The 13763-nt window shown below is 43.5% G+C and overlaps 1 protein-coding gene across 2 annotated transcripts in view; it reads right to left on the bottom strand.

The window, feature by feature from the left end:
- The window catches only part of EPC2 (enhancer of polycomb homolog 2), a 53668-nt gene extending 43438 nt beyond the window's left edge, over window positions 1-10230 (bottom strand). The window contains exon 1 of one of the 2 annotated variants that reach the window (XM_079993415.1): window positions 9812-10230. In XM_079993415.1, coding sequence (XP_079849541.1) covers window positions 9812-9964 — 153 coding nt within the window. In that variant the 5' untranslated portion in view covers window positions 9965-10230. The remainder of the gene's footprint in view (window positions 1-9811) is intronic. The other variant, XM_079993414.1, reaches the window with a different exon arrangement.
- Between the last annotated feature and the right edge of the window lie 3533 nt (window positions 10231-13763).

Genomic DNA, 13763 nt, shown 5'->3' with positions numbered 1-13763 from the left:
GGGCTACAGAATGGATCCTGTTCGCATCCAGAAGTACCACTGTAACCTTTTAGCACCGACCCCCCCCCCTTTCATTGCCAAAGCTTGGAAACTTCTTTATTAACACCTCTGTTCCTTTTTCTTTTTATGTAATAAAAAGCAAAGGTGTAGAGAAGGGAAAAGGCAGGACACAGGGGAGGGGGTGTAAAGGGAGGGAGGATATAGGTCAGATTGAAATGCCTATATCAGGGGTCAGCAAACTTTTTCAGCAGGGAGCTGGTCCACTGTCCCTCAGACCTTGTAGTGGGCCAGACTATATTTTGAAGAAAAAAATGAACGAATTCCTATGCCCCACAAACAACCCAGAGATGCATTTTAAATAAAAGCACACCTTCTACTCGTGTAAAACCACGCTGATTTCCGGACCGTCCATGGGCCGGATTTAGAAGGCGACTGGGCCGCATTCGGCCCCCGGGCCTTAGTTTGCCTACCGATGGCTTATATACTTGGAAACACTTCCCAGCTCAAAAAGTTGTTCTAGGAACAAAGATCTAGTTACTACCAACCGTACAACCAGCCCCAAAGCAGAAATGACATTGTGGGCAAAGAATTCAATATAAGAGGCCCATCTGGAATAAGAAAAATTTGGAAATTGCAGTCTACAGAAGGATGTTCAAATACAGAAAGCATACTAAGCTCCTCAGTCCATTGTACCACCACTGGCAAAGATTTGGCATTTTCAGTAAGCTTTCTACTGTGACCCCAAGATCTCTTTCCTCAACAGTTACAGCCACTTTTGACATCCTTAGTTTATGAGACATTATTTTGGTTTATTTATTTGTTTAATGTGCTCGAGGTTACATTGAATCTAATGTACTAATTGGTTCCTAGTCAACCAATTTGAAAAGATCGTTTGGGAGTCTTCCACAGCCTGCACATCCTGAATAATTCTGTGCAATCAATTAATTATATTTATTTCATCCTACTCCAGATCACTGATTAATAACTAGAATTATTCCAAATTTAGATTCTTGGGGAACTCCATTGTTAACTTCCCTCTAATGCAAACCACCTGTTGATTTATTCAACTCCCTTTTTAAGCAGTTACTGATAAAAATTGCTTAGAAACTGTAATTTTTCAAAATATATTTAAATCCAAATTTAGCCTTTATCTACCAAATCATTCTAATTTCACATCTACTGACACTATCTAAAAATTATCTAAAATCTAGTGAAGCAATATTTTCTGTTGCAGGGAAAAAAAGAATAATTCTGTGTCGTCTAACATAGCGTAACGTAACGTAACGTAACATTACATTACATTTCTGTCCTTTGCAGTACTATCAGTTTACACGGGCAAGCATGATAGGAAATGTGGTTCATGTAAGGCCAAAGGTTCCCAACTGTTTTTGTCTCAAAATCTTGTGTCACTCCACTTGAGTCTTCAAAATCATTTCCTCAAAACCATCAACTCTTCTACAATGAAAATTGGTGTAAATAGTTCATTTAGCTTCTATAGAGTCTCCCTGTCATCTTTCAATACTCCTTTCCCCCCATAGCTATCTAATAGTCCCATTGGCTGTGTGACTGATTTCCTGTTTCAGACTATTTAAAAAATATTTTTATTTATTTCATATTAATATCAAGATTTGGTTCATACCATAAGATAACAGTAAAAATACTAGCATCGAAGAGTGTGGCTGCAGTCGTAAGCAACTAGTAACATGTAATAACTGGTGGCTATGACTTTGCATCCTCATTCACAACACACTTCATATCTAGACAGTTAAACAGAGCTTGGATGAGCATGTACATCCAGGTGCATTTCCACATGTGTGCAAGCTAGCCTATATGTATATACTTCTTTTTACAGAATCAAGGCATTTGACTTGCTCAATAATGGTTTACTCTACCATCAATTACCCTTCATATGCCCGAGTTTGTGCTTCCCACCCCCACCTTTATTTTAAGAAAATTTACCCTTTAAGATTAAAGGGACTAACTGCATTAGGTCTTCTGGAAAATTCTCAATTTGCACTGAAGTTAAATATGATACTAATATGGCCACAGTATCCAAATGGTTTGGCAATGCTTAGACCTAACAGCAGATCCTCATCAACATTAACAATGCAATCCTATGCTCACTCACCTTCCACTGAACTCAGTGGGGATTACTTCTGAGCAGACATATCTAGAATTGCATTGTTAGTAAATCAAAAGTCATATTTCTTCTTGATAGCTCCATGGTCACTGCTGCAATCATCTGCAAATCTATTGGACAATAAAGGTAAAGGTAAAGGTACCCCTGCCCGTACGGGCCAGTCTTGACAGACTCTGGGGTTGTGCGCCCATCTCACTTAAGAGGCCAGGGGCCAGCGCTGTCCGGAGACACTTCCGGGTCACGTGGCCAGCGTGACATCGCTGTTCTGGCGAGCCAGAGCCGCACACGGAAACGCCGTTTACCTTCCCGCTGGTAAGCGGTCCCTATTTATCTACTTGCACCTGGAGGTGCTTTCGAACTGCTAGGTTGGCAGGCGCTGGGACCGAGCAGCGGGAGCGCACCCCGCCGCAGGGATTCGAACCGCCGACCTTTCGATCGGCAAGCCCTAGGCGCTGAGGCTTTAACCCACAGCGCCACCTGCGTCCCCTATTGGACAATATATCCCATTAAACACACTGGGACTTAATTATGAGGAAACACGCACAGGACTGGGCTGAAACTATCACAGTTACAAAGCCAAGCAAGGTCCAGGATGGTTTCAAACTGATGGGGACTGAGTGTTCAGATTCCTGCATTGCAGGGGGTTGGACTAGATTACCCTTGGGGGTCCCCTCCAAGTTTCAACTCTACAATTCTATGATACTCCAAGATGCACTTACTTTTGCTTTAGGTGCATCTGTGTCAAGTGTTGTCTCCTTTGCTCAAACTAAAGAGGAAAATCTTTTACGTAATCCACTGAACTGATTAAATTCAGTCACTGTTGTTGCATTCCCATTAGGCTAAATCAAAAGACCAAGTTCTAGAAAGCTGAAGTCACTTGGGCTGTTTCACACACTCTAAAACCCTCCAAGCGGAATGCAAACCCTGGGGAGGAAATCAGATCTGAATATGGCCACAGTAAGAGGCACTATTTCCCATCAACATTTGTCCCAACAAGGGAGGCAAACAAATGGATGGAAACATTCATGTGGCTCTCTACTGGAAAGCAGTGCATTTATGACAGGTGTGTTGATACTTCCTGTCTTTGGGCTGTGTTCACACTCCAAAAACCTTTTCAGAATATCTGAACACAGCATTTTGTATAGCTCAAACTGAACTAAAACTTGATTTCAAAGTGTGTAAACTCCATTATTTATTAGCTTAAGAAACTTACACAGCTATCTTCAGTTTGCGTTAGCAAAGACAATAGAATACAGTGGTACCTCAGGTTACATATGCTTCAGGTTACATACGCTTCAGGTTACAGACTCCACTAACCCAGAAATAGTACCTCAGGTTAAGAACTTTGCTTCAGGATGAGAACAGAAATCGTGTTCCGGGGTGCGGCGGCAGCGCAAGGCCCCATTAGTTAAAGTGGTGCTTCAGGTTAAGAACAGTTTCAGGTTAAGAACGGACCTCCAGGATGAATTAAGTACTTAACCTGAGGTACCACTGTATAGGTTTAGGCAATGGGTAGGCAAACTAAGGCCCAGGGGCCGGATGCGGCCCAATCGCCTTCTAAATCTGGCCCGCGGAAAGTCTGGGGACCAGTGTGTTTTTACATGAGCAGAATGTGTCCTTTTATTTAAAATGCATCTCTGGGTTATTTGTGGAGCATAGGAATTCGTTCATTATTCCCCCCCCCCCAATATAGTCTGGCCCCCCACAAGGTCTGAGGGACAGTGGACCGGCCTCATGCTGAAAAAGTTTGCTAGCCCCTGGTTTAGGCTGTGACTTCTTGTTGAGTTCACTGCAAAACTACCAAGCTGCAAGTACATTTCTGTAAATTTCCATTGTATGTTAATGATTTAGGATTCTGCCATGCTGCTGGTAAATACCATGAAAAGGCTTGTGTTCTAAGGCTTTAGGCAGGTTGGGGAACCTTAGACCCTCCAGATGTTGCTGGTCTACACATCTCATCAACTCAGTCTGCATGGACAATGAGCGAGGTGAAGTTTGCTTTAGGCTGCAAACTTATCTCGGAGTAGCCCATCAAATTCAACAGCACTTACTTTTGAGTGGACATGGCTAGAACTGCACTGTTACTAAGTACAGAATACCACCTCCTAACATTTCTAAAGAAGTTTTTCATTCTGATAGCTGCAGAACTGCTAAGAATGGTGATGATCATATGTGTACGTGAAATGTGCTAGTAGTTTTTCAAAAAAAAAAAAAAAACACACGAAAACAAAGCTTAGTAAAATATTTTTTAATCTACTATTTAATACACAACAGTCTCTTGTGCTTTATGCATAAATTAGATTTTAAAATATGTATGCATTAATATTATCAAAATTAATGCTGCCTTTATAACCACAGTGGTGCAGCTAAAGGCTGGACCATAGGGCTAAATTCTAGGGCCTCACAGTCCAGCCCTCCACCAGTGACCACCTAGAGCAGAGATGATGATGTACTAATTTTATTTGAGTGGAACGGCATCTAATTATCGTAGGTACTCAAGTGGCACTATTGTCATGTTCCACTTATACCTTACAATCACAAGCAACACTACAAAGTTAAATCTATTCCACTTCATGTTTCTGTGATTCTGTACCAGCAGAACTGATCCCTAAAAAAGCTATGCAAGTACTAAATAAAAAATAAAATAGTTATTCACACCAGGCAGGGGGAGAAGAGAGATACAGCACCTCTTTATTAGGGGTCCACCATTTAATAAGATTAATCAGTACCCTGATCCTGCCAAGCCTGTTGTAGAATTGGTTCAAACAATGTAATTTGGGTTACCGTGCAGCATTATCCCCCACTTTAAAGAACAACAAGAGTATACCCAGTCTAGTTATAAACTCTGTCAACCCACTCCCACACTATTTTAAGACCATTTATAGAAGCACTGTACTCATCATCATCAATGGCAATTATAAGCAAAACTGACTGAAATGTGACTGAAATGTTTTCCACGTACAACTGCATGAAAGAAATAAAACCGAGTTTACTTTATAATGCCTCACTGTATGTATAAAAAGGTAAAGGGACCCCTGACCATTAGGTCCAGTCGTGACCGACTCTGGGGTTGTGGCGCTCATCTCGCTTTATTGGCCGAGGGAGCCGGCGTACAGCTTCCGGGTCATGTGGCCAGCATGACTAAGCCGCTTCTGGCGAACCAGAGCAGCGCACGGAAACGCCGTTTACCTTCCCGCCGGAGCCTATTTATCTACTTGCACTTTGATGTGCTTTCGAACTGCTAGGTTGGCAGGAGCAGGGACCAAGCAACGGAGTGCACCCCGTTGCGGGGATTTGAACTGCCGACCTTCTGATCGGCAAGTCCTAGGCTCTGTGGTTTAACCCACAGTGCCACCTGCGCCCCACTGCATGTATATATCCACCCTATTACATCAGAGACCCACTTGTAATAGTAGCCTTTATGCTTTTCTCAAACAGAAATACAGTAGAGAGCAACCAAGAGGATGTGAATGAAGTGAAATTCAATTTATTTAAAGTTAGAACAGCTTTCTTGAGTCTCCAGATCCTGTTGGACTACAAATCCCAACCTCCTTGACTATTGGCTATGCAGGCTACGGGTGTTCCAAATTGGAGCCAAACAACATCTGGGAAGACAAGGTTGAGTAAGGCTTAGTTAGAAGTCCTATTCTAACATGGGGAGCAGATAGGCAAACACACATAAACATCAGCACAGCATCAACATCAAGCAAGACAGTCTGGAAGAAAAAATCTAAGCATGTTCATTTGAACATGGGCTAGAAGCTTCCCCAAAATTGGAAATCCTGCCTTATTCAACCAAACACACATAGAACTTCCTTCAGATGTTTATGCTGAATGTATGATCGTCTGAAGAGCCTGCCATGCAGGGGCACTGCATCAGGACTTGCACGTGCACTCCAGTCCCTCTCCACTTTTACCTCTTGCATGTTCAATAGGGCTATAGAAATGGCAAGGATACCATTTTAAGGATGGATACTGTATCCTCAAACCCCTTTTGTCAAAGAGGAAGAGACAGCACCTTGAGCCAAAAATATTATCTGCGTTCCAAAGAAAGAGAAGTCCAGGGTCAGGCTTTTTTGGTGGCCACTCCATAGGAGGAAGTATGTACACTGGACCTGGTGCATCTTTAATAACTAAGCTTGGTCTGGGCCAGGCATAGCAAACTTGGCCCTCCAGATGTTTTGGGACTACAACTCCCACCATCCCTAGCTAACAGGACCAATGGTCAGGGATGATGGGTGTTGTAGTCCCAAAACATCTGGAGGGCCGAGTTTGCCTATGCCTGGTCTAGGCTAAGAATGGTTGGTTCCCATCTTGTCCAAGCAGCCCTTTCTTTTGTTTGAGCCACTTCCTCTCTACAGAGACAGAACCCAGCACCAGACTTGCATCTGCAGCCCGGCACAGAAGCTCAATGGGAGAGGTCCCACTGAAAAACAGTCAACCAGTGCCAGGTTTTCCTGACAACAATTTCATGGGGAAGTATTGAGAATGGCATAGGATACCAGATCAGAAATGGCAGCCATGTATAGAGGAACCCTCACAAAAGAGTAGGTATCAAGATATACTGAGGGTTTAATTACGTCAGTAGTTCCCAAACTTTTCCCCCTCATGGATCATTTGAAAACTGAAGGGTCTTAGTGGACTATTTAATGATTTTTAATGATGCACTGTCCAAAATGCTTTATGATTTTTATTTGTGTCTTTATTGCTTCTTATATATTTTATAAAGGACGCAGGTGGCGCTGTGGGTTAAAGCCTCAGTGCCTAGGGCTTGCCGATCGAAAGGTCGGCGGTTCGAATCCCTGCGGCGGGGTGCGCTCCCGCTGCTCGGTCCCAGCGCCTGCCAACCTAGCAGTTCGAAAGCACCTCCGGGTGCAAGTAGATAAATAGGGACCGCTTACCGACGGGAAGGTAAACGGCGTTTCCGTGTGCGGCTCTGGCTCGCCAGAGCAGCGATGTCACGCTGGCCACGTGACCCGGAAGTGTCTCCGGACAGCGCTGGCCCCCGGCCTCTTGAGTGAGATGGGCGCACAACCCCAGAGTCTGTCAAGACTGGCCCGTACGGGCAGGGGTACCTTTACCTTTACCTTTTATATATTTTATAACAATAACTACAATGCTAAATAAAAGACAATTAAAAATCAGGATGACTATTTAATGCAATGAATATGCCATCTCTTGTCTTTAGCCACAAATCCAGACAAGCTGTGGACCACATGAATGAGGCTCACAAGTGACTGGGTGGTCCACAGGACAGTTTGGGAATTCTTGATGTATGTAAACATCTTTGTGGAGTTCATCAGAAGAATATGTAAATGTATAAATCAAATTAAATATTTGTTTCAAAGTTCATCCCACTGATTTCAATATGATTTTTTTAGTAAGCATGGCTAGCATTGGGCTTGAAGCTTACTAACTATGCAATCCTATAAATGTCTACTCAAATAAGGCCCATTGCTTTCAATGTTAAATCCAAGTAAGTGTGCATAGGATTGCTTTAGAACATTAATATTATTCATATTTATTAGTTGCCTTCCTCACAAATGTGGCTGAAAGGAGATATATATCTTTTAAGTGGCAGTCTAAGTGGGCCAGATATCTGCACAAAAGACACTCTGGGTCATAGAGCCGTACTAGGAAGTAAGACTCACTAGACACGGTGGGACTTAGTTCTGGCTAAACATGCACATGACTGTACAGCAAGGCTTCAACCTAACCTATCTGTGAGAATGTCCAAAAGAGACTAGCGAATTTTGCTTTCAAGAGACATATTTCATATTTAACTGTAAATTATGACTGCTTTTCAAAAAAAAAACATTAATAAAGGTTGTATATGTTGGAATAATTTAAAATGTTTTTATTAAAATTATACACAAAATTTGCAAAATTTAATATCCAGATTTTAAAAAGAATATTAATTCCACTTTCTACAAAGTGTAAGTTGCCTGTAACGATATAAATCTGATCTCTTTTAAACTAAACAGCTACTGGAAAAAAGCAGTTAAATTAGTAAATATAAGCTACATTATAGTTTGCTTTAAAAATACACATTTGCATTAATTCACTTCTTAAAAGGGTTAAGACAGTTGAAGTATTAACAATACTCAATATATTATAAATTATAATGCAAAAAAATACAATGAGGTCATAATCATGAGTTACCAATGATTACAAAGATGCCTCTCTGTTTTAACAGTCAAACAAGAAAGCCAATCACAAAGTGTGCGACCTTCTTCTAACAGTCACAACCAATCCAACACACAGTGGGCTGGCAATGAGGCGGAGAAATAATTTCATTGAAGAAATTTCTGAGGATACATTTACTATCAGCTCTGCATGCAAGCACAGCCACTTTAGAGGGGCAGCTTGTACACAGAACAATATGCAACTCCAGCGTTTAAGAAAACTAATTCAGCAGGTTTGCTCAAGAAGCACAAATAATACAGACAGCAGGTGTCTTATCTATAACATACAGCAAAGGATTATACCTATACTACAAAAGCAACCTTAACATTTAATTGAAATCATAACAATGAATTAAATCAAACTATCACAACCTAATAGAGATGTGAACTAACAGAAAGCTGGTATTTCACACCTGCAGCCCATTACATACATTCAACCACCACAAACAACTGTCATCATTTCCAACATTAGTGGTCACTTGCAGACACTTCTGTTGTGAATCATTAAGTCTCAATTACAATTCTATACACATTTATTTAGCAGTAAGCCCCATTGAACTCAGTGGTAGTTGCTTCTGAGTATATGCATGTACTGGATTGTGCTGTCAGTGTTGTTTTGGCAACAGAAACAAATCAAAATATAACGGATCAGTGCTGGATCACACAGATTAACGTAAACCATAAAAATCCCGTATTTTTGTTCTGCACGGCACACAGGTTAGCCAAAGCATACTGGCAGCGTTAAGCCCCACTTGGATGCAGAAATGCGAGCTGTCAAAATAATATGACAGCTTCCGAGTCTTGGGATATGGTCCATTCCCTGCGAGCTAAGCACATCACTATTTCATTAAACTCAAACGGAAACAGAACCCTGCTTCCTTTCCCCTAACGTACATCTCTGCTTTTTACCCAGCCAGATACAGCGCTGCCATCACTCGCTGTGCTGCTACGAGAGCAAATGTGTACGAAACAATATCTGCTATAAGGAAGGTCTGATGCCCTGGAATAAAGACACTCCGTCAAAAGCAAAGAAGCATATGGGAAACTCTAGGAGCGGCTGCCGTTTTAAGCCCAAGCCCGCCTAATGCACAGAAACTGAAGACCAAACAGCAGCAGCAGAAGACAAGCTCCGACAAAAACGGCCGGCGCGCACACTCTCCCATTCAAGGACGCCTTTTGCGCTTCCCTTCTCTTCCGCCAGCGTAAGAGCCTTCCCCTCTCACTCTCCCCGCCCCTCCTTAATCAAAACACTTCGCGAGTCCTGGGGACGCAAAGAAGATGGCGGAGCAAGGCCCCGCTTACGGCGCCGGAGGAGAGTTTACGCTGCGCTGTTTACGCAGGACCCCATAGGGAGCGTGCGCCGCTGCGGCGGCGAGCGTGCGTAGCGGCGCTTGGTGAATGCCAATGGCCTATTTCCCGTGAGGGGAGGGGGGGTGGAGATGTCTGATAAACAATGGTGCCCCCCCCACTTGCGCGACTCCCTTACCGATTCCTCCTCCTTCTCCATGCCAGTCGGCATCTGCGGCACGGCGCGGTTGATGGAGACGCAGTCATTGAGGTCGGGCATATCCTTGCCGCGGTAGATGGGAAGCGGTTTGGCGGCGTCTAGCGCCCGAGCTCGGAAGGAGAGTTTGCTCATTGTCTCCCCCTCACAATAACACCCCGGGGCCGGGCTGGGGGGGGAGTGTGTGTGAGGGGGGACCCCCTCACTACGGCCTCGCCGCCGCCGCCTCCCAGCCGCTCCCGGACCCGGCCCGACACACCATGGAGAGCCCCGCCGCCCCGGAACAGCTCCGCCGAAGAGCCGCCCGCAGCCCTAGGTCCGCGCCGGGCTCGCTCGATCCGCTCCCTGCGCCATGGCAAACATGGCGGACATTAACCAAAGCGGCCAGCGATCCCGGCAGCCAACGCGAGAGCGCGGGGAGAGGGAGGGGTGGGGAGAGAGGAGAAGTGCGAGCGCGCGAGCGGAGCGAGGAGGGGTGGGAGGGGGGGAAGAGAAAAAGAAGCGGGGAGAGCGAGAGGAGGGGGGAAGGCTGCGCGCGCAGCCCCAGCCGGGTGACCCGCAGAGCGGGCTGAGGGATACGAGACCTTGCCGCCGCTGCCTCGCTCTGGCTCTGCTTCCCGCCCCCACCCGCTCGCCGTTCCTTCGCCTCAGCGAACGCCGCTGCCGAAGGCGATAAAGCGGCCGAGGCGCTGCTGAGGGAAGAGCTCCAAGAGCGCCGTCAGGACCCTTCCTTCCCACCAGCAAACTTCCACCCCCCCCCCAATGCATAAAACACACATGCCTTCTCCAGTTAAACCCTCTATTTATAAAGGAATTGGCGGCTTCACACATTCCTCTTTCACACGGGTTCGAGAGCACAATACGAACGGGGACCGGCACGTGTATGAGGGCGGGGTGGGGAGCAATGGGCGCTCGGAAGGTCCCTGTTGAACGCTGAACCCGGGGCAAACCTGGGTCTGGATTTCTTCTGCGTAATTTGTGAAGCTGGCCGGGTGACTGGAATAACAGGTGAAGAACAGAGCTCCCATGCTTTTTTCTTTTGTTTTCTATATCATTGGTAGTAGCAGAATAGAAAAGGGCATTTCAGCTGAGGTGACTCTGCCAAGATTGAGAACCCCGCTTTCGATTCTAGTCGCCTTCCAAACAACCCGAGACTTAGTTTAGCATCAGGGATAAGAGACTAGATAATGAGAATTATCTATGGTCTTTTATTCACCAAGTAAACTTAAGTAGGGTGCTGTCAGCACCCACCCACACCAATCTTAATGCAGGTTATTTGCCTACCTCACTGGGTTGTTGTGCGGACTCCCAAGATAATGCATGTGAAGTAGCATATTTTCCCATGTATTTTCGGGGACTCCAAATTAAGAAAACACCCCTCAGCACTACCTAGCCCCAATTTTAAACCTAATGGAAATATGGAAAATATACGGTACTTTGAGCATTGAAAGATGCTCGTGGAATCTTCTTTAAAAAATTTTTTATAATAAAATAGGGTACGTAATATAATACAGCAACAGCTCATAGTCGAGAAGTGCTTAACGAAGAGATATAATAGTAAAAAGATGTATATATAACACATTTCAAGAGTTCACTTTTTAGTTAAAGCTCTGTAAACTAACTTGATTTCTCCATATTCAATAGCTCTTTGCTGGCAAAACAGTAGTAAGAGTTTGAGGAGAGCTTGGATTTGGGACGTGCAGCTCATAGCTCAAAAACTTACCTACTTTCAAGAGGTCCTCACTGCATCCAGTAAACTTAGAGTACTTGGTATTAAGAAGGCTGTGTACACAAGACTGAAATGAGAACCACTGTAAGTCCATATGTAATGCAAAATAAAAGCCTACATTGATCAAAGAATGTAACCACATTTCCCCCCAGCTTTTGTTCTTTATTAACAAGCAGACATTAGCACCAACACCATGAACGTTAAAGTGAATTTATTGTGCATGCATAGTTGGTGAACACCATCCCTGCACATGTGCAATAAGACTGTCAAACATAATTGGCATTTAATTTAAAGACACCACACAAAGCTATGGTGTATACAAATTCTGGCAGTAATTTAATACCAGTACCGGTATGTTGATGTGCATATGTACAGGCAAATATACATTTTACCTAATACACTGAGAGTGATCCCCAGATGAAACTTAGCTCATGTATTTCCCTATGTAAAATAGACATGAACAGAAAAATTTCTTATTTACTGCTATGCCTGTGCAAACCTGATAACCTGTCTTTTTTTATCATTATTTTGCACATGGGCTTCAAAGTGAAGATCGGTTCCGTTTAATGTCATTCAAAATAGAAGCTAGAATGGCACTGAATATTTTTGTGGGATGTTCTTTTTTGTACCAAAAGACATTCTTTGTATCCAATATTGTGTCTGCATTCTACTTTCTTTGCCACAGCTATGAATGGAGCTGAACGATAGAAACAGTTTCCTCTGCTCTAGTGAATGTGAACATATGTCTAAAAGTAGAATTATAAAACATTGTCCAGTGTGATCATACTGTGAATAGAATTGACTGTTGACATACATGCTCAGATCACAGTAAAGGAGCAGACTACCTAGACCTCAAGCCATCTAAAAAAACAACAGCCTAGGAAGAGAAGATGAAACTGTTGTCCAGCATCCAGAGAAGGAAGTGTTGAAATAATGTGTGACTTGAATTATCTTCTCATGATCATCCTGGGCTATTAATCTAGGGGCCTGGTATTGCTGCCCATAGTGATTTTGTTAAATTACATAATATTAATGTGCATATGCAAACTGACTTTATTTTTATTCCAACCACTACCAGTTAGAAGCACTTGTCTGTGTCACACAGAATCATATTCCCTTCACACAGATCCCTAAATAATACTTACTGCATTATTATATGTATATGCACATGTATGAATAAAGATATTAAATATTCATGGCCTATACTTATGCCAACATTATCCATTTATTACTTGAACAGCAGTGGTGGAATCCACATTGCACCAGGAAGAAAAGTTGGTTGTCTATAAAAGTGTGTCTATAACTGCATAGACACACTCACAATACCTGGACAACGTTTAGCACAAAATGTTACAGTCAGTTCATACCACTTGCCTAACTTTTGTCATGGCTGCTGCTTGTGAAGCGCAAAAATCCAGTCAGTGGACAAAATGCTTATCTAGATGCTTAACATGTGGTTGATGTTTTTTTTACCTTGGGCAAAACAATAAGACTACAGTCCTAAATGGAAGGTATGATCTTATGGATAAAATGTTGATTGGCATGTACAGTGGTACCTCAGGCTAAGAACTTAATTCATTCTGGAGGTTTGTTCTTAACCTGAAACTGTCCTTAACCTGAAGCACAACTTTAGCTAATGGGGCCTCCTGCTTCCACTGCACCGCCGCTGCACGATTTCTGTTCTCATCCTGAAGCAAAGTTCTTAACCCAAGGTAATATTTCTGGATTAGCGGAGTCTGTAACCTGAAGCGTATGTAACCCGAGGTACCACTGTACTGCCTGCTGCACTCAGGTCTTCCCATAGGCATCTGATTGGCCATTGTGAGAACAGGATGCTGGACTATGATGGACCTTTGGCTGGATCCAGCAGGGCTCTTACTATGTTCTTATGCTTAACCAAGTTACAGCTTGCTGTCTCTAACTCTGTGTTTCACAATAACATTCAAACATTAGACATTGCTAGCTAGCAGATGTATTAGTGCTGTTGCCAATGCCATGTGGACATGGAGCTTTGCTAAAAGCAATTTATAGAACTAAACTCACCCTGGAAGAGTCATGAAAATAGGATCCAGTCCCCTGCCCCACTTCATGCCAATGCATTACTAATAGTTAAGCCCTCATAATGCCATACAGCCTGCTGTCACCAAGACTTAAGTGCCACAAGTAGCACCACTGAAAACAACCTGAATTAGCAACTAAAAGCAG

The sequence above is a fragment of the Podarcis cretensis genome (genome assembly GCF_951804945.1).
Source record: "Podarcis cretensis genome assembly, chromosome: 1".
Taxonomy (NCBI): domain Eukaryota; kingdom Metazoa; phylum Chordata; class Lepidosauria; order Squamata; family Lacertidae; genus Podarcis; species Podarcis cretensis.
Note: the sequence above shows the minus strand (reverse complement) of the source record. Positions and strands in the feature narration are given on the sequence as shown.